General features: G+C 42.4%; 1 protein-coding gene across 6 annotated transcripts in view; it reads left to right on the top strand.

Moving 5' to 3' along the window:
* App (amyloid beta precursor protein) overlaps positions 1–24,024 on the top strand; it is a 217,788-nt gene that overhangs the window by 91,143 nt on the left and 102,621 nt on the right. For all 6 annotated transcript variants that reach the window (XM_050138545.1, XM_050138546.1, XM_050138543.1 and 3 more), the window contains exons 4-5: positions 3,389–3,501; positions 5,767–5,960. In XM_050138545.1, coding sequence (XP_049994502.1) covers positions 3,389–3,501; positions 5,767–5,960 — 307 coding nt within the window. The remainder of the gene's footprint in view (positions 1–3,388; positions 3,502–5,766; positions 5,961–24,024) is intronic.

Below are 24,024 nucleotides of genomic sequence, written 5' to 3'. Positions count from 1 at the left end.
GGCTCTGTGTGTGAGCCACTTGACTGGACTTCTTCCCACCAATCTGCAAAATGAGGTAATTTAGGCTAGACATTTGTTCTCACAGACCACCAAAGAGCCAGCGGGCAGAAGCTGCAGGGTCCCTATTGAATTCGGCATCTTTGCTTACTTGCCAAGACTTCAGCCAAGCAGCCAAGTCCACATTTTATTTACTTACAAAAACAAACAAACAAACAAAAAAAAACCCAAAAATCTCTCCACTGAAATTTCCATGTGTGTTTGAAATAAGAAATTTTAATTTTTTCCCACATAAAAAGTTTGTGTGGCTACCAATAAACATGGCCAGTGTGTACTGAAGAACTTTCCATTTAGAGTAAATGGTGTGTAGTTTCCTAGAAAATATGTAGACATGAGCACAACCTCTCATGATTCTTCCTTTCTTTTGAGCATTGGCCTCCTTCCTATTAAGAAATATTTGCTGTTGAAGGATGAATCCACACAAGCAGGGTTATTATTATATATGGACGACCCAGGATATATTTATAGAATAAAAATCAATAGGCTTTAATTTTTCATATAGCTCTAAGTTCACATCAAAACAGATTCTGTCCTAGCATAGATTTCTTTTTAATTAATTCCTAATAAGGTTGCATAAAGACTTCAGTCTTCCCAATTCTTTCTTAAACTCGTAAGTTTTTTATAATTTATTTTTGTTTTTAATTATGTGTGTGTGTGTATGTCCCAGTGTGGATACCTGCACATGAATGCAGATAGCCGCAGAGGTGAGAGATGTTAGATCATACTGGGGCTGGAATTGCAGCATGGGCCCTAGGACCCGAACTCAACATCAGTGTATCCTCTTAGCTGCCAAGCCATCTCTCCAGTCTCCCTCAAACTTTGGGAGAGATTTTTCTAATTTCACCTTTTCACCTTTCTGATGAGTAGCATTCTAATATGCTTTTCCAACTCTCAGAGGAAGATAAGAAGTGCTGCCCATGGCTAAATTTCATTTTAATGATATGGCAAAATGAGCTTTCCCTTTTGCTCTTTGTCCTGATGAGGGCTTCTTAAGTAACTAATATTATTCCTTTGCTAAAGCAATTTCCTTTAGCTATAGGCAATATCTGCAGCTTATAGTCATCTTTGCAATATGAAGTAAAATATTTGCAAATTAAAGATTCTAGTATCCTTTAAAAATAGAACGAACAGTTGTTGGAATATAATTAATGCAGCGACTGCCCTGTGGACAGGCACTGCGTGTTACTGAAGTAAGGATCCTTCAGTGACGAGTTCAGCATTGTAATCTAGCCCTGGACAGGTGCAAACAGATTAATTTGACTTGGTTGCTTGGCACCAATGTTTCATTTTGTGCCCACGAACTCATTTAGGCCATGATCTAGAGCATCCTGCATTTGTTTTTTTATCCTCTCACAAGTGGATTTGATATTAGTGATCTTAGGCTGACCATCTTTCCAATAATTACTTATGAAACAGAAAAACGTGACTTGTGAACAGCTGTAAATACGACTGACCCATGGAGACTGGGCCGGTAGTCAGTTCTGGCCTTATGTAGCCTTGTCTTGAAAGGCCTCAATCATTAGGGGTTCTTCCTCGCATCCAGGATTAGTTACTTGACCTTAGATGCCCTGAGTGGTTTACCCTGGGAAGGTGTGCTCATTTAAGAAAAGACTGTCCTTATTTGAATTCTCTTACTCTTCTGAGTTGATTTGTTTATTACTGTTGTTATTTGTTTTATTTTTATATCATTCTATGTAAATGAGTGCATCACTGTCTCTTTCCTTATAATTCGTATCTGTTTAACTCTGGAACTAAAAGGCAACCTCCTGAGGTGCATATTGCCTTGGGCAGGTTACTTGGCAGAGGTTTCTCACATAGAAAGTGGGTTTATAGGAGATGACATCATAACACTGTGGAGTGAGATGCATGATTGATGCAGTTGCCTTTTTTCTTTTTTTCTGGCAGGAAGTTTTGAAGTCCCCTTTACCATTCACACATCCATCCATCCATCTATCCATCCTTCCACCCACCCACCCATCCAGTATGAGCATGTTTGCCAGAACTGCATCAGGGATAGGGATGTAATAATAGTGTGATGCTCAATGCTACTCATCAACTTGACAGAATCTAGAGTAACCTGTGAGACTGGCCTCTGAGCATACCTGTGGTTGATTATCTTGACTATGTTAACTGGGTTGGAACAACTCATCCACTGTGGTAGGCACCATTTCCTGGCCTGGATTCTGGACTGCCTAAGTGGAAAGGGGGAGCTGAGAAGCAGGTTGCATTCATCATCTTTGCTTCCTGATTGTGAATATAAAGGAACAGAAGTTTCAGGCTCCTACTGCCTTTATTTCCCCACCATGATGGGCTGCACCCTTGAACCATGAGCTGGAATAAGCCCTTTCTCTCTTAGGTTGTTTGTCAGAGTATTTTATTACAGCAGAAGAGCTCAGATAATAAGTAGATACTGTCTATACTTTAGGAAATTTCTCTTCATTCTGCAATGGCATACTTTGCTCTCCCATCTGGATTCGTCTTTCATGTTATTTCTACCTGAACACCTTTTCTAGTGCACCCAGTTTGGTTCTTTCACTATGATGGCCCGGTGCTTGCTTCGTTTTAGTACAGAATTTAACTTCTTCATTCTTCAGCAGACATTCATTATCGATTGTGTGCTAATTTTAATTTTATTCTTAATGTGTGGGGAATACCACAGTGAATACAATCAAGAGAACTTAGTTTCTCGGCTTCTGTGTTATTTCCCACTGTCTGTCTTTCACCCTCGTGAGTACAGGCGTGTATGAGGGACATTATGTAACACTTCTAGATCTGCAGTGCCGTTCAGGCCCAGGAACATTTCACCTGAAATAGAAAGTTCAAAGGAAACAGATTCCAGAATTTAAGTGAATTGTCCCATATGTTTTATATAAACACATAAATCATGCCCATGTATGTACACATTGCTTGGGGCTTAACATTTAAAAGTGCTATGGTCTCTAATAGTTGGAAAGCAGTTGAGAGTTTTTCAGAATACAGGAATAGATAAATACTGTTGAAATTGAAACTTTCCGTTGTTGTATTCTCCTCCTTGCTGACAGTGAATGTCCGTGATTAGTTATGCACCTTTTATATGAAGGAAGAGACTGAGATTAATTAAATTAGATGGCACTGAGAATAAGTAGGGGATTTGTAGCCATCAAATTCATATGTGTAGGGAGCTTATGGACAGCAAGGTCCTGGCGGCAAAGAAGTTGGTTGTTGACTCGCCATTCTAAATGTCTTGAGGTCTGGTTGGGGACATTTTAGGCACTGAACATTGGGTAAGTCCTTTGTGGCTCCGTGGTGAGGTGCACACAGAGTGACATGGAGTGGCTCTTCTCTCTTTCAGTTGGTGAGTTTGTGAGCGACGCTCTTCTGGTTCCCGACAAGTGCAAGTTCCTACACCAGGAGCGGATGGACGTTTGTGAGACCCATCTACACTGGCACACCGTTGCCAAAGAGGTACTCGCCCATGATTGCCTTCTTACAGAAAAATCTTGGGTGCACACAAACACCTTTTAGGAGCTGCTCAAGGCAGTGAGTTCTCTATAGCAGCCACGTTCAAGTAACTAAAGTGTTTTCAAAATCGAGTTTACTCTCTAGAGTAGTTTTGTTTGTAAGGCCACGAAAAAGGAGCTCCAGAGAGCTGCTGTGTCCCTTGTCCCTGCACATAGTTGGCCCCTCTGTCCTCAAACAGTTCTAGTGATCAAAACAAGTGCCAGTTAGTTATGTTTGGGCCACATCTTACAAATGAACATAAAACTTTCATCTTCAGTAGGTATAATTTTAAGACGGACATCATTTTCCATTTATTTTCTGTTGTTTTGTTGTTTTTCCATGTGGTTTCTATAATTTAGTTAGCTATTTGTGACTTCTGTGGTAGAACAAAGAAGCCGCATGTCCAACACCACATCAAAGTTCACATTTTAAAGTTATATCCTCCAGGTTTATCTCCACCAAGCTACCTCGCCACCTTCCTCTCCACAGTGGATGACTCTGTGGCAACATGCTTAGCCCATTGCTAACCCCTGCTTTAATGAAAGATTAAAGACAATAGAAAGCAGTGGCACCTTATAAAACTAACACCTCAAAACTGTACCTCCTTTTAATATAATTATAATGGTTTTCCCCTCAGTGGTTGTGTCAGCATGGTGGCATGAGTGTTCTAGAACTAGGGTCTCGGGAGTTTACCACTAGGGTCAGTTTTGCATCCCTGCTTCTTCCTAGGAAGGCTGGACATTTTATCCCAGGTATGGTGGCTCTAGGGGGTGCCACCACTGGCCCAGAGGAGTCAGAGACCAGCAGTGTGCTAGCTACCCTACATTTAACAGGGCAGGCTCCACCCCACAACCCTTCTTTTCTTTTTCTCTACCAGGGATTGAATCCAATGTCTTGTCCATGCTGAGCTATAATCCCTCTTTGAGCTGTCTCCTAGGCCTTGTTTCTACTTTCTATTTTGTCATACAAAGTAGAGTCTTGCTAAGTGACTCAGTTTGGCCTCGAACTCACCCTATAGTTCAACAAAGCTTTGAACTTGCCATAGCTTTCCAAGTAGCCAGAATTACAGGTCTGTACCACCAGGTCTGGCTCCCCAGAAAATTATTTGGTCCAGAATGTCAAATCTGTTGAGCTTTAAGAATGAAAGAAACAATAAAAAGATTTTACATTATTTTTGCTTTTCATAAAATAGTGTGCTCTGACTCACCATAAAACAAACTTTCTTTGCATAAAATTGATTTTGAAAGTTGAAGAGCCAGCTGAGCTTAAAGCAGACCACTTAATTTGAAGTCCAGCTTCCCAATTAATAACCCTCCATTTGCATTTTTTCTGAGTTTTCAAAGGAAAAGTGTTTTGTTACTAAGAAACAACAGACTGTTGACTCCTGTGAGGTTAAAATACATTTATAAATTTTATACTTTCCCTAAGCATGAATAATGTTCAATTATTAATCTTTTCTCTGTCACTGGGAGAGAGTTTCTCAGTTTTCTCTTAGCGTAGATTTGTGCGAAATTAACAGATCCCAGAGAATCAAAAAGATACCGAGGAGGAAATTCCTCGGTGTTGTGAGTTCTGATGTCTTCGTGGCTGTGGAGGACACTTGCTTCCCTTGTGGGACTCTGGGAAATGAGCCAAGATACAGATTATCCAGACTAAGGTGGAGCTGAGTGGAAGCAGTCTGCATCTGGGGTGGAGGTGGGAATGGGCAGGAGATGGAGAAGTCGTCCTCCTAGCCTAAGGCCCCCGCTGTGTCCCTATGTCAACCTTCTGGATCAGTTCTCTTCAACCTTTGTTTTGTAAACATCAAAATCATTTTAAAAGATTCTTAGATATATTTATTTTATGGATATGAGTGTTTTATTGTGCTTCAGGTGTGTGCCTGGTGCCCAGAGGCCACAGAGTCAGTAGAGGCTATGAGATCCCTTATACCTGGAGGTAAGGATGGTTGTGAGCCATGGTGTAGGTTCTGGGGATCGAACAGGGCTCCGCTGCAAGAGCAACAAGCCTAACCACTAAGCCACCTCCTCAGCCCAAATATCAAGACGACAATATAAAGGTAGAGCACCAAGCAGTGCATGCTGAAGACCGGATTGGAAATGAATTCAGACAGCAGGTCCTTCTTGCCTTGTGAAACCGGTTCCGAATATGTCTGGACCTGCTGATTGTCCCGGCTGGGGCTGCGGTGTGCACATCTCTGAACCCTCACTGTCTCCTCCTCCCCCTTTTTAGACGTGCAGCGAGAAGAGCACCAACTTGCATGACTACGGCATGCTGCTGCCCTGCGGCATCGACAAGTTCCGAGGCGTGGAGTTTGTATGCTGCCCGTTGGCTGAGGAAAGCGACAACGTGGACTCTGCTGACGCAGAGGAAGACGACTCTGACGTCTGGTGGGGTGGAGCAGACACTGACTACACAGATGGCGGGTAAGGTGGCTTTTGTCTGGCTGACAGAGAGGCTGACCCATCTCCTGTTACAGTCTTTGGATACTGTGAATGATCGTTCTGTTTCATGCTGAAAAGATCCCTTCTCACACCTGCTGTATTTGCATCTAACCCTGAAGTGATGCAGTGATTATTGCGCCATATTTGATGTTAGTGTTATTGATGAATTATCATGAAGTAATTCAACTGCTCTATTTTACTGTCAAGAGTACTGATCAAACCCCACTAACAGCCACTCGCTGGGAGTTCTACCAGGAAGTTCGTAGGTAGGACATCAGAGCTATGATTTTTGGGCTGTCAGTTGGAAATACTTTTAAGCACTCCTCCAGGGCTTTTGTCAGTCATGTGTATGTGATGTTTCTAACATTTTACTAATATGAAAGAACTCACATACACCAAGAATCCTGTCTTTTCTATTAGTAAGATGAGGCTTCATTTTAGTGCCAGTTGCCAGAGTTTGTCAGGACTTTTATGTCTGTGTTACAGTCCCTTGTGTTCTTTCTTTTCACTTACCTCCATCCATCTATCTATTTCTGAGACAGGGTAGAGACGACATTGAGAGCTGTGTAACTCTGACTGGCCTAGACTTGCTATGTAGAATAAGTTAGCCTAGAACTCACAGAGATCTGCCTCCTGAGAGTTGAAATTAAAGGCTTTCACTACTACACCTGGCACTGAAAAAAATTACATTTGATTTATATTTTCATAGAGTCAAGGAAACTGAAAATAGATTTTTCAGATACTTCTTAGTGATAAGAGTTCAAACACTACGAATAAGTGTTGAACAAATTCTAATTGGTATTACTAATAAAAACCCAGAGGCAGGCGGATCTCTGTGACTTCGAGGCCAGCCTGGTCTACAAAAGCTAGTTCCAGGACAGGAACCAAAAAGCTACGGAGAAACCCTGTCTCAAAAAAAAAAAAAAAAAAAAAAAAAAACAGACAGATACAGAGATTAACGCTAAAGATCAGAGAAGCAGAGTGGCCAGCCACTAGAGAGTTCTTTTTACTGTACTAATGCTCAGACCAAAGGGGAGATCCTGTTTACAGACTGCATCTCCCAACTACATCTGTCTTTACCTCAGACTACACTGAGCTTCTATCTCCTTCTGCCTTATTTTCCTCTCTCTGCCCAGCCATATCACTCTGTCTCCACCTCCCTACTGCCGGGATTAAAGGCGTATGATCCCAAGTGCTGGCATCACCTTTGTGTGAACTGTTTCTCTTTTAGACACAGTCATCTTGTGTAGCCCAGGGTGACCTTAAACTAACAGAGACCCATCTACTTCTGTCTCCCTAGTCCTGGGATTAAAGGTGTGTGCCACCACTCCCCAGCCTCCTTAACTCTGCACTCTGATCTTCAGCCAAGCTTTATTTGTTAAAACGTAAACAAAATATCACTATATATAAGCTTTCTGTTTCCTAGGCAAGAAGTCTTAGGGAAGCAGAATTTGCTTCTAAGATATTTTGCCATTGAGAGTTAGGGGTTCTCCATGATAGATGCTCCCTGCCCCCCCCCCATACCTCTGGTCCATGTGTCACAGTGGAACGGGCATGGGTTCACCTTAGATATCTCTTTTTCTAGAAATGAGGTGGCCTAGTTCTCACTCCTGAGCCCATTCCTGTCCTTTGTCAGCCACATCTAGATCTGAAAGTTTCAGAGGCTTTGGGAACAAATCCTGTCCCTAGGTCTCTGGCCACAGAGTACCAATACAGTCAGCATTCAAAAAGGAAACTGACTGTGGACTGAAAAAACATGTAGCGTGGCATTGAAACCTGGAAACTTCCATCACTGGGGTTAAAAGGTCTAAGATACTAGATACATATTTGTAAAAATGTTGGTGATCTGGTATTGATGTCACAGGGCTCTCTCTCTCTCTCTCTCTCTCTTTCTCTCTCTCCTCTCTCCCCCCTCCCCCGTGTGTGTGTGTGTGTGTGTGTGTGTGTGTGTGTGTGTGTGTGTGTGTTTGTATAAGTACAGTCTAGAGGTCAATATTGGATGTATTCCTCAAATATCCTCCACCTTATTTGTTTAGGCTTGGATACTGGGGAACCAAACTCGGGCTCTCATGAGTGTGTGGCAAGCGCTTCACCCCAGCCCCAAGGGGTACTTTTAAATTTTAAAATGATTATTTTTACTTTCTTGAGAGCTACCAGCCTTTGCCAAGCTTCTTCCCCGTGTAAAGACATTTTTATGTATCTTGTAAATCCTCTTTTTTATTGGATCTGGTTTTCCACGAGCCTTGATCTTTTCACCCTACACCTTTTCTGACACCGTGGCAGCCATCCCTGGTGATATTGTAGGAAGCCGCTGAATCTTGCTGCTGGAAATTAATCCAGCCAGATGGCTTTGCGTCCTGACCCACGTCTCTTGTTTATTCGTTACGGTCACTGAGTAACTGTACCTTCTTGATATCCATCTCTGGTTCTGTGACTCCTTTCTATTCTCACAGCAAACACCAAACTATGAGATGTTTCTTTTTCTCCTTCTAATGTACTGTTGGAATCCTATGCCATACTCCTGGAAAAGTCATACAGTATGTTATCCAGACCAGAGAGAGCACTCAGACCTCAGTCATGACTTGAAGGGGACGGGCACACTGGGTCACATGGTCACCCTGTCATCACCATCCACTTGAAATGCTGGCTGTCTCCTCCCTAGTCATCATTATTTGTGTTCTCTTTCAGGTCCTCACTTCCCTCATCCCTTAGAGACAAGGCATCCTTAGTGTTTCCAACTATTACTGTGACCTTACATCTGAAATACTCGCCACCAGCAAGTTGCAATCCCTTGTCCTCCCTCCTTCCCTCCTACCCTCCTTCCCTTTCTTCCTCCCTCCCCCTCTCGCTCCCTCCCTCCCTTCCTTCCTTCCCCCAACCCTGGTCTTCCTAATCAGAGCAGATTGAGCAGATAATCATTTATATATACCCCATACATCCTAGTCTTACTGATAACTTCACATTTTCTAAGCGTACTTTGGTCAATCCTCAAGACCAGGGAAGACTATAATTCTTCTTGTAATTGCTTCTCAGTTTCCCAAGCTATCAAGTCATGTAACTGTAGCCATTTCCATTTCTTATTCATGCTGTAACATCAGCTGAGACCTTCATGTTTCTGGCAGATGTACCTAATTCCCCCAATTTGGGGCCAGGTCATCTTCCACATGACAGTCCATCCAAGCCAACCCCACCCACCTTGGTCCCTAATGTCGCCTTTTTTCCTTCCTGTTCTGTTGACACTTTCATAGCGAACCACTGCAGATTTCTACAACAGGGTACTTGGTTTTGGTTGGCACTCAGTATGTGTTAATTAAGCAGATGAGTAAGTCCCCACTGCTGCCTAAATATCTCCTCTTCCTTCTCCTAGCCTTGTCCCCCTCTTTGCCCTTTTTATTGTATTCTGCCTAGATTCCTAATCCCGGCCTCCTTCCTTCTCTTCACCTTTTAGTCTTGGTGGCTCTGCTTCCTTTACCGATAAACCTGCTATTTCTTGAACCGTGATTCTTGATTCAGTTCCTCCTTTCAACCCTAGTATATTGGGAACACATCAATAACTAGCAATTTGATGCTGCACCATCCTTCTGGACTGGCCAGTTGTTTTTCCATTTTGTGTTATTGGGTCTTTGTTATCATAATTGGAGAGAGTTCATGAATGATGATAATTCTTTGATGCCCAAATAAGAAAACGTTTAACACATATGATAATATAGATTAATCCATCTTGTGTTGTGGATGTCTGAAATGTTGCAGTGGGCTTGTATGATCACTACAAAATGAAACTAGTTTTTCTCAATTTTATTTTTCTCCAAGAAAGAGTAAAAGTCTGAGGTGCTATTTCTTCTTACAGTTAGTTAGAACTGCTCAGAAAGAAACTCAGAAACTAAAATGTCCCCAGTGATGGGACTCCAAGTGTTAACAACCCGCCCTACTTCCTGGGAGCCTGTATTTATGTGACTTGGCATGTGGAAACACCTGGCATAATTTTGTACACATTAGATACTCAGCAAATATTTGAGTAGAAGTGGAGTGGCCTTGACATCAAATACATACACGGTTGTAGTCATAATAGTCAAAGGTCAGTCTATATACTCAAACTAATTGGTTAAAAAACCAAATGGAGGAGCATCATTTTAGATAGGCAATAATTACAAGAAATTGCATCAGAAATCTCTAAAGCTAGAAATGGTATTGGAAGAATTCTGAAACCAAAGACAACTAAATGGTTTCTCAGTGACCTTTAATGTGGTGCCTACACAAATATCTTATTACTTCAGAAAGTGAGATAAAATTGTAGTTACAAATGAAAAAAAAAACTACTCTTCTAGGCCCTTGGATAAAAGTCAATCTGTGTTTTGTGTTATGTTTTTGGCAGTACCAACCATTGTACCTAAGGCCTTATACTTGGCAAAGAACACTTTACCACTGAAATACAGCGTTTGCCCTTTTTGCTGTTACGTGTTTCTAATTTCCTTTTGAGACAGAGTCTCCCTTTGTAGTTTGGGTAAGCCTTCAGCTTTCTGTCCTCTTGCATCAGCTTCCGGGTCACCTAGGATTATAGGGATGTGCCACCACACTGGCCCCTAATGTCGGTTCTCAGAATTTTTCATTTGAATCAGTCAGTCCTTTTTGCCTCTAATTGCCAAGTTGAAGCTCTTTAAGAAGGAAGAGAAGGAGGAGGAGGAGAAAGGAAGGAAGGAAGATAGACAGACAGACAGACAAGCACACAGAAAGAAAGAAAAAATAAAAAATAAATAAATAAGGAAAGAAAGAAGGAAGGAAGGAAGACAGACAGACAGACAGACAGACAGACAGACAGAAACCTGAAGCCTGAGGCAAAAATCTCATATTCATGAGACTACCAGGTGTTAGCAAGCATTCTGTCTGTGATTTAAGAAACAAATAAACAGTTAAAAGCAGTAACTCCCAACAGGAAATGGTATCCCCCAAGGGGCCTTTGGAAATACTGACAGTCATTTTTTGTTGTCACAGGTGATGAGAGTGAGTTAGGAATGTCACTTTCATCAGGGTGGGCTAGAGGTGAGGATGCTGCCAAACATCCCACAGTCTATAAGACAGCCCTCTGATAGCATGGACTGTGCTGGTGTTACAGAATCCCAGTTGAGTTGCTGGAGAGATGCTCAAAGGCTAAGAGCACTGGTTGTTCTTGCAGAGGACCTAGGTTTAGTTCCCAGCACCCACATGCTAGCAAACAACCACCTGTCACTCCAGTTTCAGGGGATCTCCCACCTTCTTCTAGCCTCCATGAGTGCTACATGCACCTGCTGCACAGACATACATGCAAGCAAAACACCTGTAAATACATAAAATAAAGATATATAGCTCTAAATTTTAAGGAAGCAGTGTAGTGGTGAGGTGAACAGGCCTTCTTTTTGTCCCGCCCACCTCCTGCACAGCTAGCTTAGCCCCGGGAAATAATAACACAGAAATTGTATTCATTTAAACACTGTCTGGCCCATTATATCTAGCCTCTTCTTGGCTAACTCTCACATCTTAACTAACCCATTTCTAATAATCTGTATATCACCACGTGACTGTGGCTTACCGGGATGAGTCTAATCTACGTCCGTCTTGGAGAGGAGAGCCATGGCATCTGCCTCAATGCCTTCTACCCAGCATCCTGTTCTGTCTACTCTGCCTACCTAATTTTCTGCCCTATCAAAAAGCCAAGACAGTTTCTTTATTTAGCCAATGAAATCAACACAAAACAGAAGACCCTTCTACATCAAAGCAGTTTTGCCTATGGTGCCAGCACTTGGGAGGCAAAGACAGAATCAGTTTCATTATGGCCCCAGTACACCAAGAACCTCTCGGAGGATTAACAACCACATAGTTTTATAGAAAGTATAGTTCACAAGTACATGGTTTGGAGTTTTTCAAATATTTCTATCCAATCAAGCAGAAAATGTAATCACTTCTGTCTACAGTAAGGATACTGAAACATTCCTAGCCTTATCTGACACCCAGCTATCCTAAGAATTTATGTCTTCTGTTGTCTGAGTTTTCTGTCCTGCCCAGTTCCCATAGCCATTAAGTCCCAAAGAAATCACACTGAGGTCTACATTAGTTATAAACTGATTGGCCCATTAGCTCAAGTGTCTTATTAAATCTTATAACTTATATTAGCCCATTATTCTTGTCTATGCTAGCCACGTGGCTCGGTACCTTATTCAGCAAGGCGGTCACATCTTGCTTCTTCTGTGGCTGGGTAACAACTGTAGACTAGGACTTCCTTCTTCCCAGAATTCTTCTGTTTGGCCCGCCTCTACTTCCTGTCTGGTTGTCCTACCTATACTTCCTGCCTGACTACTGGCCAATCATCGTTTATTTAAAATATAATTGACAGAATACAGACCATTGTCTCACACCATTCTTCAGGTCACCACTTTCTGTCTTTAAAATCAGATGAGAGAGAAAGAGAGATGGGTAAGTTTTATTTGGCCATACATCTTCTCCCTCATATCAATGGAATTAAAATTCTTAAAATAATCTTGCTCGATTTCTGCCTGGCATTTTAAGAAAATGCTACTGAAGGCTTAAGGGAGAAGAAAACACTAGCGATGTTAGATGGACACCAAGTAAACCACACAGAAGATAAATTAAAGCCTTAAATCTGTGTCAGTGGATGAGTCAAGAAAAAATGGACTTGAAGAAACAGCACGTGGCTTTGAGAAGCAACTGTCACAGGGCTGGCTTGGCAGCTTCGAGCGCTGCTGGGCTGTCTGGCTCTTGTTGAATAAAGAAACTAATTTGAAAATGATGAATAGGAGAATAGCCGAGACTTGTGCTTCTCCCTTGAGGACGCTGGCTGCCACTACCAAGGTCTTATTAGAAATGCTAAGTTTCTGTACTTAATAGACTTGGACCGCATAGACATCAAGAAGAAAAACAAATTGCTTTAATAGCCCTAAGCAGATTACAGCCGGGAGGCCACGCCAGTGGGGTTTGTTTTGGTTTCTGGGCAGGTGATGGCAGAAAAGAGTGCCTTTGCTGGGCATGACTTGGCTGCTGCTATCTGAGGTGCCTCTGGCAGGGGACGGGGCTTGCTGAGCCCTGGCTTTCACTGCCCAGTAATAGGAAATCATCAAATGACACCCACCACACAGCTGTAAGTGTTATTTGAAGGACTGGGTTATTCGTGGATGAAGATTTTTAAGACAGTGAGCCATGCTCAGATAATCAGGCAAGAGTAAGAGTATACAGATCCTTACTATTTTGGCTGGATTCAAGGTATTAGTACCTATAAGTACTAATATCTCTCTCTCTCTCTCTCTCTCTCTCTCTCTCTCTCTCTCTCTCTCTCTGTCTTTCAAGACATCATTTCTTTGTGTAGACTCGGCTGTCTGTAGATCAGGCTCCTCAAACTCACAAATCCTTCTGCCTCTGCTTCCTGAGTGCTGGCACAAAAGGTGCTCATCGCTCATCTCTACCACTCAACATTCTAATTTCTTGTTGAAATTGGCATCAAGTTTCAATAATGTCCTCTTTAGCCTAAAACCCCTTGTTCATGTGGAATTTATCACTGTATCATGTAAAAGTCATTTTTAAAATTTGATTTACATATTAAATTGTCATGTCCAAAGATGTTTGTCATCACAGAACTATGTGGCATGAGCTAGTGCCGATAACCTTCCATGAGAAACTCAGCAAAGTGCAAACCCGTGTTTTTCTGTAGAAGGAAGTCAGTCATTAAGAAAATAACCTAGGTAGGTTTGAAACCATAATCCTCTCTCTCACCACGTTTATGAGGTAACATTTCATGTGGACCAGGATTTAAATGAGAAATTAAAGACGATGAATTTGCCCTGCTAGCCGAAGCCAGGACTTGTGTGAGTTCAAGTAGCTGAGGACAGAGAACTCCAGTTAGCAAGCAAAATGGTCTCCTTCTCACAGTAGAAGACTCTGAGACAGGGACCCACAAGCAGTCCAGTTGTAGAGAATAGGAGAATGAAGTGTTTAAAGGGGGTTTAGTTTAGTTTTGTTTGATAGGATAGCTGCACCCGTGAGCCCATACCGGCTATGATGACAAGCACAAGACCTGCGTAAGACCAAGCCAGTCAAAACTCTAATGTGGCCAGTGAAGGGGCTCAGGAAACCTCACCCCTAGTTGAGGAGCTATTGGCAGTTGATGGCTTCATGGGGAGGATGTGTCAGATCTCTTCAGGGGTGTTGTCTAGGGTAGGCTGTCCACGAACCAGTGGTTGGTTCTGTGCCTAGGCACACACCAGCAGCCCCACACCAATAGACTGCCTGGTTAAACTATAAATAATGAGTACATGAAATTGGGAGGTAGCTGTGGAGCTGGGGGAACATGAGAGGAGGTGAAGGGGTGAGACGGGATGAATGTCACCAAACAGTGTTGTAAACATGTATGAAATTCTCACAGGTTAAATTAAAAAATACATTTCAAAAACCCACACTTGAACCCTGGCTTGTCCAGCTGAGCCTGTTTACTCTGACGCGGGAAGTGTTAAAAAATATGCATCACGGCGTTTGCTTTTTGCTCTCCTGACTAGTGAAGGAACCCATATATAATGTTCAGGCTGGATGCAGAAGAGCGGCAAAGCACTGTGGGGCTGGGAATGTCCTAGTCTGAGCTGTCAACCAACCCCACCTCACGCTGTCACATACAAAAGCACTCCTTAGGGCTCGGTGCCAGTGTTCCACCTCTGCTAGATAGTCATGGTTATTCTGGCATGTTTTCTTTTCAGTTGAATATTATATAATACAGCTATTATAACTGATAGTGATCGATAAAGACATCTTAGGCCTTTTTGTATTAGATGGGATTGAGAACATTTTAAAGTAGCTGTTGGGAGTAAGCAAGTAATGGTATCCTTGGTTATATGCCTGTTTTATGTTTTAAATGTGCAAGAATTATTTTAAATATGCAAAAAAATGTAGAATATATGATTCCTCATGCCTGGAAATTAATCTGTTAGTGTGTAGTTGACATTGATTCTCTTGGATATTTTAATTAAGAGACTTAATGGCTGTTGAAACTTTCAATTGCCACATTTCAAAACCTTTCGTTTTAGATCTCGGTCATGCCTTTCAGAAATACAGAAGAATTATAAGTAAGAGAAGATTAAGCTTTTAATCTTCTGCCCCCTGGAATATGCTGTTCATTTGCTTCCCATTGTATAACTTTTGATATGCTAAGCAGCCTCCAGCAGGATTTTATAGCTACTGTTATCGGAAAAACTGGAGCCAAGGAGCTGTACAAATAGTGGTAGTGAAGTGCTTTGGCTTTATAAAAATGTGTCTACAAGGTATTCCAGGACAGCGGCATCTCACTGACATGGCATTTCTAGGTACTTAGCCCCCCAGACTCCAGCCTCATGCAAAGCCCATGCAGATGCTGGAACTCCCTTAGCAACACGCAACTTAGAGCTTGTGTAACAGGGTAGCCTAACTTCCTTCTCAACAGTATCTTTTCTAAGCAATGCCATGGGAAATTGACTATATGAGCATCTCAAATACACATTCATGACATCTGTGGGCTTCGATTTGACCCTTAAATTGAATGTTTTTGCTCTGTCATCAGCATGAGTGACAGGTATTTCTCAGACTCTTTATTTTTCTATTAAGAACCAGTACCTGCACAGACAGGCCTGGACATGTGTGGGCTCAGGAACGCAAACATTCGTAGCAGCTTCTCATCACAGACCACCTGAAGCTTGAAAGACAGTTGAAATCCTCTGTTTCTTAGAAATCCCTTTCCATGTGTGACTTGCCTAACCTTATCATTTCCGGCCTGCTTTTCTTGTGCACTCTTTACTCAAGACTTTGGGGTCTTTCTGTTTATTGATTTATAGCTATGACCACCAACCACTGTTTGTTTTAAATTGTCCATTGAGTTTCTGTTCCCTGGTCACCTTTTTTAGATTACTGTAAATTTTCTTTTCTTTTCTATCTCTTTCTTTCTTGTCTTAACTTTGAATATCAGTTAAGTCCAATCGTTCAAGACTTATCTCTCCAGCCCAGGCTACCTGATTATTTTATACATCGGTGAACTCTAATGTGTACAGGTGCTGCTCTTGGCTGCCCCTACTTCCCACTAAGGTAACTTCTTGAAGTTACATTTTGGGGTCTCTGCAATGTTCCTTCTGCAAATTCTGCCACGTTTACCTTCACTTACTCTGTCCATCCTTTCAAATACAATCTGAGTACCTTAACAATAAAGTACCTTAAAAAAATAAACACAACTGTAGTACCCTTCTATAATGCCCTCTGCCATTAGCTTTCTCCTACACATCCATCCTTTCCACTGCACAAACTTGAAGCTTATATCCTCTACAGAACAGCAGCAGTGTGGAGCATACATGTACGTAAGCCTGGCATAGAACTCTCCAAGGTGCACTGGTAGCTTTCCAGCATACTAAGAAACTGACATGCAGGGAGAATACACTGAAGCCTTGCTTGGAGTGACAAAGGTGACGGTGAGGGATACCAGTCATAGGGCTTCATAGAAGCTATGATTGTGTGGGTGTGTGGGTGTGCCTGTTGTGTGTATGCAAGTGCGTGTATATGCATGTGGAAGCTGGAGAACAATCTCTGCTATCATTGTTCAAGTGCTCTCTACCTTGTTTTTCATCTCCCACTGGCTTCGAGCTCTCCAATAAGCTAGGCTGTACAGTGAGCCCCAGAGATCCTCCTTTTTTCTTTTTTGTTTTTATTGAGCTATGTATTTTTCTCCGCTCCCTTCCCTTCCTCCCCGTTCCACTTGTGCATGATCCTCATGTTCTCGGTTTACTCAGGAGATCTTGGTTTTTTCCTACTTGCCATGTAGATTAGACCCATGTGTGTCTCTCTTAGGATCCTCTTTGTTGTCTAGGTTTCCAGAGATCCTCTTATCCCAGCCTTCCCACTCTGGGATTACAAGTCTGGACCACCATTCTCAGTATATATGCGTGAGTGCATGCATGCATACATACGTACATACATACATACATACAAACAAACATACATAAAAAAAAGAGCTCTCTAGGGGATTGGCTGCTTTGCTTTTCTGATCTTCACGTTGAACCCCAATATCTGTTTTGGGGTTTTTATTATTCATGCTACACATGTATGTATATTATGAGGGGGGAGAGAGAAGGCGGTTTCTGGGGGTTAAGCTCAGGTTCTTACGTTTGTAGGGCAGCCCCTTTCCTGACTGCTATCCCCCAGCACACTGGTCTGTGTTCTTTCCATCTTTTTACATTGACCAGCTCCTTCACCCAGTCATCACCCCAGGCTTCTCCACACCCTACTGACTCAGTGTCACGGGAGCCAGTTTAGAAAGCTCTTGCAGGCTGGAACAGACACATCTCTCTGCCTGTAATACCCTTCCCCTCACCCAGGAGCATGGACAGTTTATTTCTGTCTTAGATATCAGCTCCTTTTCTTTCCCTACAAAAATGAAACCAATCAACCCCTTTAGAAGAAGCCATTTTGACTATTTCAGTCTTGGCATCCTGTCTTGTGTGTCCCGACACTGACCTCGTGTTTTGGCGTTTGATTTGCTCCTTGTGTCTTTCTCCTCCAATGGAATGTGCACTGTGAGGAGGGGGAGCTTGCTCTCCTCGTCCCTTTGAGGACCTCATATCTGGCCGAAGTTCTAACAAATAGTATCCGCCCATACTCTTATGTTCTCCATTGCCTATGGTGTTGGCTTCCATGAGCTAAAAACTTTAGCCAGAAATTTCTAAAAATAAGCTTCGTAGACTCTTCAACTGCATGCTGTTTTGAGTAGCACAGTGACATTTTGTGCCATCTGCTCCTTTCCGCTCAGGACAGGGTCCACATTGTGTATGTTACCTGCCTGTTAATAGCCGTCTCAGCTAGCGCATTGAAAGCTCTGATATTATAGTGATTTTTTATTAAGTATTTCGCTTAATAATGGTTGTAAAGGGTAGACCTGGTGCCGACAGCTTTGTTTTGTTTTGTTTTGTTTGAGTCAAGAGAATCCATAAAACATCAGCTCACATCATCACAAAAAGTACTGTAGAGTAGCATACTGAGAGCAAGGGACCAGATTCAGTCACTTTTATTATAAGGTACTCTTCTAATTGCTTTATTGTCGTTATTGTTCATTTCTTGCTATGTCTGATTTATACAATAGGCGTGTATGAATGGGGTTAATATCTCACAATCCGTATGGAGTTCATCACTGTCTACAGTCCCAGGTACTCTCTGGGGGCCTCGAGACATCTCCTCACACACAGTACTGTTTCAAATCGTGTTCCCAATTAAACTCTTGAGTAAAATCTCGATAACAACATCTCAGAATTTCTCTCCTACATCTCTCATTGGCGCCAGTCTTGAAATACACTTGTGGGGTGGTCAGGGAAGGAAGCAAGAGCTGTAGGATTGGACATCGGAAAGCTAGTTTCTGTTTCTGCTCTAGTTTGTGCCCTGTTAATAACACACAAAGCGAATGGCCATCTGGTCCATTATCTATGGTGTTTCAGGAATTGTAACACTTTGGCTTTTTTAAATTTTTATTATTTTTTTGGCACAGTGCTGTTTATTTAAGGGTCATAAGAAGGTGATTTCTTATAGACTATGGTCCAAATTTCTGACCCTTCATTCCTAGCTGTTAGTTGGATTTCTTCCAACAGTATCTCTCAGCCTCTCAAATCCATCATGATCAAAGCTGAGCCCATTAACTTCTGCTTCTTACCACCCGTTCTTCCTGCTACATCCTGTTGCCATTAGTAACCATCTCTACCCCATGTCTCCATCTTGAAGCATCAGATTCGTCTTCCCACTATCCCCCTCCATCCAGATGGCCACCAGTTCTGTTATTTTCTGGAACCTCTCAGCCTCCTTGGCTGTGCTTCCCTGGAGCTTTCTCGACATGGCACGTGACACTCAGTCACCTGCCTGGCTTCCACGCTTCTTCCAGCTCATGTGTGTTGATGTATGACCAGCCTTCCACACTTTCACTTAGAGCTTGTTTATTGGGAGCTGCATCCTTGTGGATTCACATCCAGAGTCTTCAGCCTTTCAAACAAAGTTTTCCCTAGGACAGCCGCCGCCTGCCTTCTGTTCTCTGGTAATGCTCGTTCCTGCTCTCCATCATACGGAGCTGTTGGCAGTTTCTGCAGGTCCTGCATCTGTTAACCTTTGTCTGCTGTGCCCTTTGCCATGTGTTCTTCCTGGTAGCCTCCCCCTCATTCACTGCTTCCCAGTTTATTATGAGACTGCTGCTCTTCCATCTTCCTTGCCCAGACCTTGTCTGTCTCATGTACACACATACACACATACTCACACACACACACACTATTAATACAACACTTACGACACTGTTTTATACATGCTTACTTGTCCATCTCTGTAGGACTCTGACTCTGTGGCCAGCAGTTGCAAACCTGCTAAATATAGTACCTCCTCATGCTGTATTAGATTTTCTTTGTGTGTCGATACACCTCAAGGCGAATACTACATATGTGAAACACAAATGATATCTTTATTTGTACTACTTTCAAGGTCTAATAGCATTAAAAGTAAAAGTAATTGTGTCCTCAATAAACTTAAGCTGTAGCCTCAATAGTAAAAGGTATAGTGCTTAGCTTTTCCTGTTCAGTTTCTGTTTAGGGCATCCCCGAAAGTCATTGGCCTTATCATTTAATTACAAAGATGCACAGACTGAGAACCAATAGGTATGCCCAGATCTCCAATTTTGCAAGTCTGTGCATATCGATTAACAATGTTTGATTTATACATTACACAGTAAGGATGAACAATAACTGATGATAAAATAGAACCATTATGTCAAGTTGCAACAATAAAAGCTATACAAAATGTATAAATTAATTCTCTCAGGAACTTTTCATATGATATTTTAAGGCCATAGCTGACCAAGAGTAACTGAAGCCATGTCTAATCGGGAGTTTCTGGGTAATCGGTGTCATATTCCTTTGTGAAAGAACAAAGCATTCATGAAAGCAGGTGCTGTCAGAGATTTATCCTAAACCTCAATACGTGGCCACACTAAACACGTCTCCCTTGGCCCTCTACGTTTGCTGGATTGTTTAAGGAGTGCTGGTGTCCAGTGTTCTGACTCAGTTTTTCAGACACTTCTTAAGAAGATGCTTGTCAGGGCAAGAAAGTGGGTTTGTTGGCAAAAGAAAAGCAATTGCAATACAAAAGCAATTTTCACTTCTGGAACATGCTTTCCTCAGTACTCTGTCAACCCAAGGGTTTCATGCTACAGTAGTAATGGACTCATTCATTTTATCTTTAGTATATATACAATTTGAAATACTCCTTCACTCCCTGCAAGCCCTCGGAGCCGAAATGCAGTGGAGTGTGTGGTTGGTAAATCCCGCAGAGCCCTGCCGTCACATTTCCCCTTACTTTTCTGAGGATGAGCCAAGCAGACACATCTGTTCCTCCCTGGGAAGCTGGCTGGAGAGCGTAGGTGTGACAGATACTACAGGTGTTCACACTTTACTGTAAAAGGGGGCACAGGTCCCTAGGGTCACTGCCCCTGTAAAACCATTGTGGTTTTCATAGAAGCAGGCAGCTTTCCTTTCTCCTTCCCAAGCTCCTCCCAAAGAGAAAGAGATTTCACTAATTTCTTGCATTAAGACAGTCCTGGAAGGTTTAGTAACCATTTAGCTCATGGTCACCTACAGTTTTATGTTCTTTGTTCTGTGTGTAGGCACTGGTAGCGGGGACTGGGCACATTTTCTGAATCGACTGTTTCATGGTGTCTTCTCCAGCTGCCTATATTTAATACCTTTCTCATGGCTGGGACCAAATACCTGAGAACCAGGGTGGGCTGTCACCGTAAAGTTTGCCCGGAAGGACCCACTTCCTAAAGGCTTCACAGCTTCCCCAAACAGCTCTATCACCTTCTGGGAACCAAACATTCAAATGCACGGGTTTATGGGGGACGCTTCGCACTCAGACTGCAGCACCACTTTGAAAAGTCCAAACGTTCACCCCCAGTGCTCACCCCAGTGTGTTCCAGATAGCTTTCCTGATTCCGTTTTCCCCTTTACACTCAGCGTCCTGTAATCAGACCGTATGCCGTCTTTTCTTTGGTTCCTTAGTCTTTCTTTGTCTATAGGATGTACGTACCAGCAGAGCAGAGAAATTCTCTGGTTTGTTTCTTGCAGTCTCCCCAGAGAGTGAAGGATACCCTGACACCCAGTATGAACTCCGTTGACCCAACTGGTAGAGACCACGTGTTCCCTACCCTCCAAGGCCTATCCACAGTCACTTGTCCTGACCAATACTGGGGTCTTTAGGAATTTGTTCACTCAGGGTTTTCTGGCACAGCCTCTGATGAACTAGCATTTTGTTTTCTCACATCAAGAATTTAAAATGAGTCTAGGACTTTTTATCACCTCAGGTGCGTCTCCTTATCCCACATGGCTCATAAAGCTGTCCAGACAATACATTTTTTTTTTAATATATGGCTTGTCTTGCTTCCAAGATAGTCTCGGGAAAAAAGTACTTTAGCCTTTTACTGTAATTTTCATCCAAATTTAGAAGCCTTGCCAAAATATCATTCTACCATGATTTTTATGATAGTGAACTGTCTTAAAGAAAAGTTCAGTGATGAGCATACTAAATATGTCAGCACATCTCTAAACCCATTTCTCTACAGAACCCTCTGACACCATCTCACCCGCAAAATGAATAGAGAATTTTCAGTACCATCAGGTACCAAGTTTATAAATTTGTCTGACTCCTCAAACCATCTTTCATGGTTTATTTTTCTATAGTACATCCTACCGAAAATCACTTTTTTTCCAAAATTACTTTATTATTTTGTGGTGCTATTTTTGCCTGCGTGTATGCCTGTGCATCACACTCATGCTAGGTGGTGACAGAGGCCAGAAGAGGGTGCTGGATCCCAAGAACTGGAGTTATACATGGTTGTAAGTGTGGGTGCTAGGAATTAAGTATGGCCCTCTTGACGAATAGCAATGCTCTTAAATGCTGAGACATCTCTCCTGTCCCGCCAAAGTTATTTCAACTCACAGGTCTCAGAGCATTTATTTTTTAATATGGTACAAGATGCTGAAGAATCTGAGCCTATTTTCTGTAGGCTTGTGTTTGCCTTCTAATGCTCTAGATATGTTTGTTAAATTGTTTCTGTATTGTAGACAGGCATCTTACCTCGGGTACTGAGATGGCTGAGGAAAGACAGAGTTCTTCACCAATGCTGCTAATGGAATCCTACCCACCTCCATCCCATGAGTAAGAATCTGTGATGGGAAACTAAACCATCGTTTGAGCAACTTAAACAAATCTATGAACTTGGTTTCTGATGGTGACCAGGAGACACCTCTCATATAGTCAGATCTCATTCTTCTGGGTGTCCTCGCTATTCATAATCATCACCATGATAGTGATTTGACGGGCTCACAGATCCTGACGTCATTGTCTGTCCCTTTGGCTATCAGCCCATGGGCTTCCCTCACTTTTGAGAGATGTGGCTGCTGCCAGCACCCCGTTCAATATCCAGCCTTTCAATATTCACTCTTGTTCTTTTACTCCACCTAGCCTCCAGAGACATGATTAAGAAAGAGAGGATGTGGGGTAAAGGGAACACTCCGCCATTGCTGGTGGGTGGGAGTGCAAACTGGTCCAGCCACTTTGGATATCAGTGTGGCAATGTCTCAGAAAATTAATAAACAACCTACCTACTTCAAGACCCAGCAATACCACGTTGGGGTATATAAGCCAAAGGATGCTCAACCGTACCACAAAGACTTGTGCTCAACTACGTTCATAGTAGCATTATTTGTAATAGCCAGAGCCTAAAATTAACCTAAATGCCCCTTGACCAAAGAATGGATAAAGAAGATATGGTAGATTTACACAATGGATGACTATATAGCAGAAAAAAAATAATGATGTCTTGAAATTTGCAGGCAAATGGATGGATCTAGAAAACACCATATTGAGTGAGGTAACCCAGACCCAGAAAGACAAATATAATATGTACTCACTCATATGTGACTTTTGGACATAAAGCAAAGAAAAACCAGCCTACAGTTCACAATCCCAGAGAATTTAGATAACAAAGAGGCACCGACAAGCAAGCTCAACACAAACAAGCAACAATTCATTCAGATTTCTATTTTTTTTTTCCTTTTCCTTTTTCTTTACCTACTCTCTCTTCACCTGTTACTTAATTTAGATGCAGGTGTGTTAATCTTACTGATTTTTTTTTTCAAAGACCCAGTTCTTTGCTTCATTGAGTCTTTTTTTTTTTTTGCTTTCTTTTTTATTGTTTATATTGAGCTATATATTTTTCTCCACTCCCCCCCTTCTTCCCCCTTCTTCTCCCACCCTCTCCTATGATCCCCACACTCTCAATTTACTCGGGAGATCTTGTCTTTGGATCCATGTATGTCTCTCTTAGGGTCCTACGGTGCTCTCTTCACTCACTGCTCCTCATCTGGCTCTTGGTTTCTTTCCTGAACCTGCACGGCTTCGCTTTTGCGTGCCTGCCTTAACCGTGCCTACCCAACTTGCTCCCATCCTTTCTGTCCTCCACTCAGTACGCAGTGATCTCTTCACCATGCGTAGCCATTCCATCAGCAATGTTATTTGCCTTTTACCAAGGAGAAAATACTATGCAGGCACATAAGTATGTAAACAAGACAGTGCAAAGCCCTGCTTTCTTGGAAAAAGCCACGGTTTCTATCTTCCCTTTCTATTAAAACTCAGTGTCCCTGTGAGCGTTTGTTGTGATCATACTTATTTGCATATTGTTTCTGGTTGCATAATTAATGCATATCCCTGTCTGAGCCCTACTGCTCAGAGGCCTCTGGTTTGTACAAGTCACTTTCTCCTTGGAATCTCTGAAGCTTATGGGATGCGGGTCCCCAGTAGTACAGACTGGTTCACCCGGAATACCAGAGCCCGCATCACTAAGTATGCGGTGACGACGACGCAATCCAATTTCCATCCAAGCTTGGGGCCAGCGGCTCACACTTAATTGCCTGCGTCATGCAGCTTTGGTGTCTCGGTCTTGATATTTGTCATCTTCGAAAAGTGGAAGCCCTGAAGTCGG

Source organism: Alexandromys fortis, unplaced genomic scaffold, assembly GCF_014885135.2.
Source record: "Alexandromys fortis isolate MF-2015 unplaced genomic scaffold, M_Fortis_MF-2015_v1.1 scaffold_11, whole genome shotgun sequence".
NCBI classification, from domain to species: domain Eukaryota; kingdom Metazoa; phylum Chordata; class Mammalia; order Rodentia; family Cricetidae; genus Alexandromys; species Alexandromys fortis.
The sequence above is the reverse complement of the archived record's forward strand: the minus strand, read 5'-3'. Positions and strand labels throughout refer to the sequence as shown.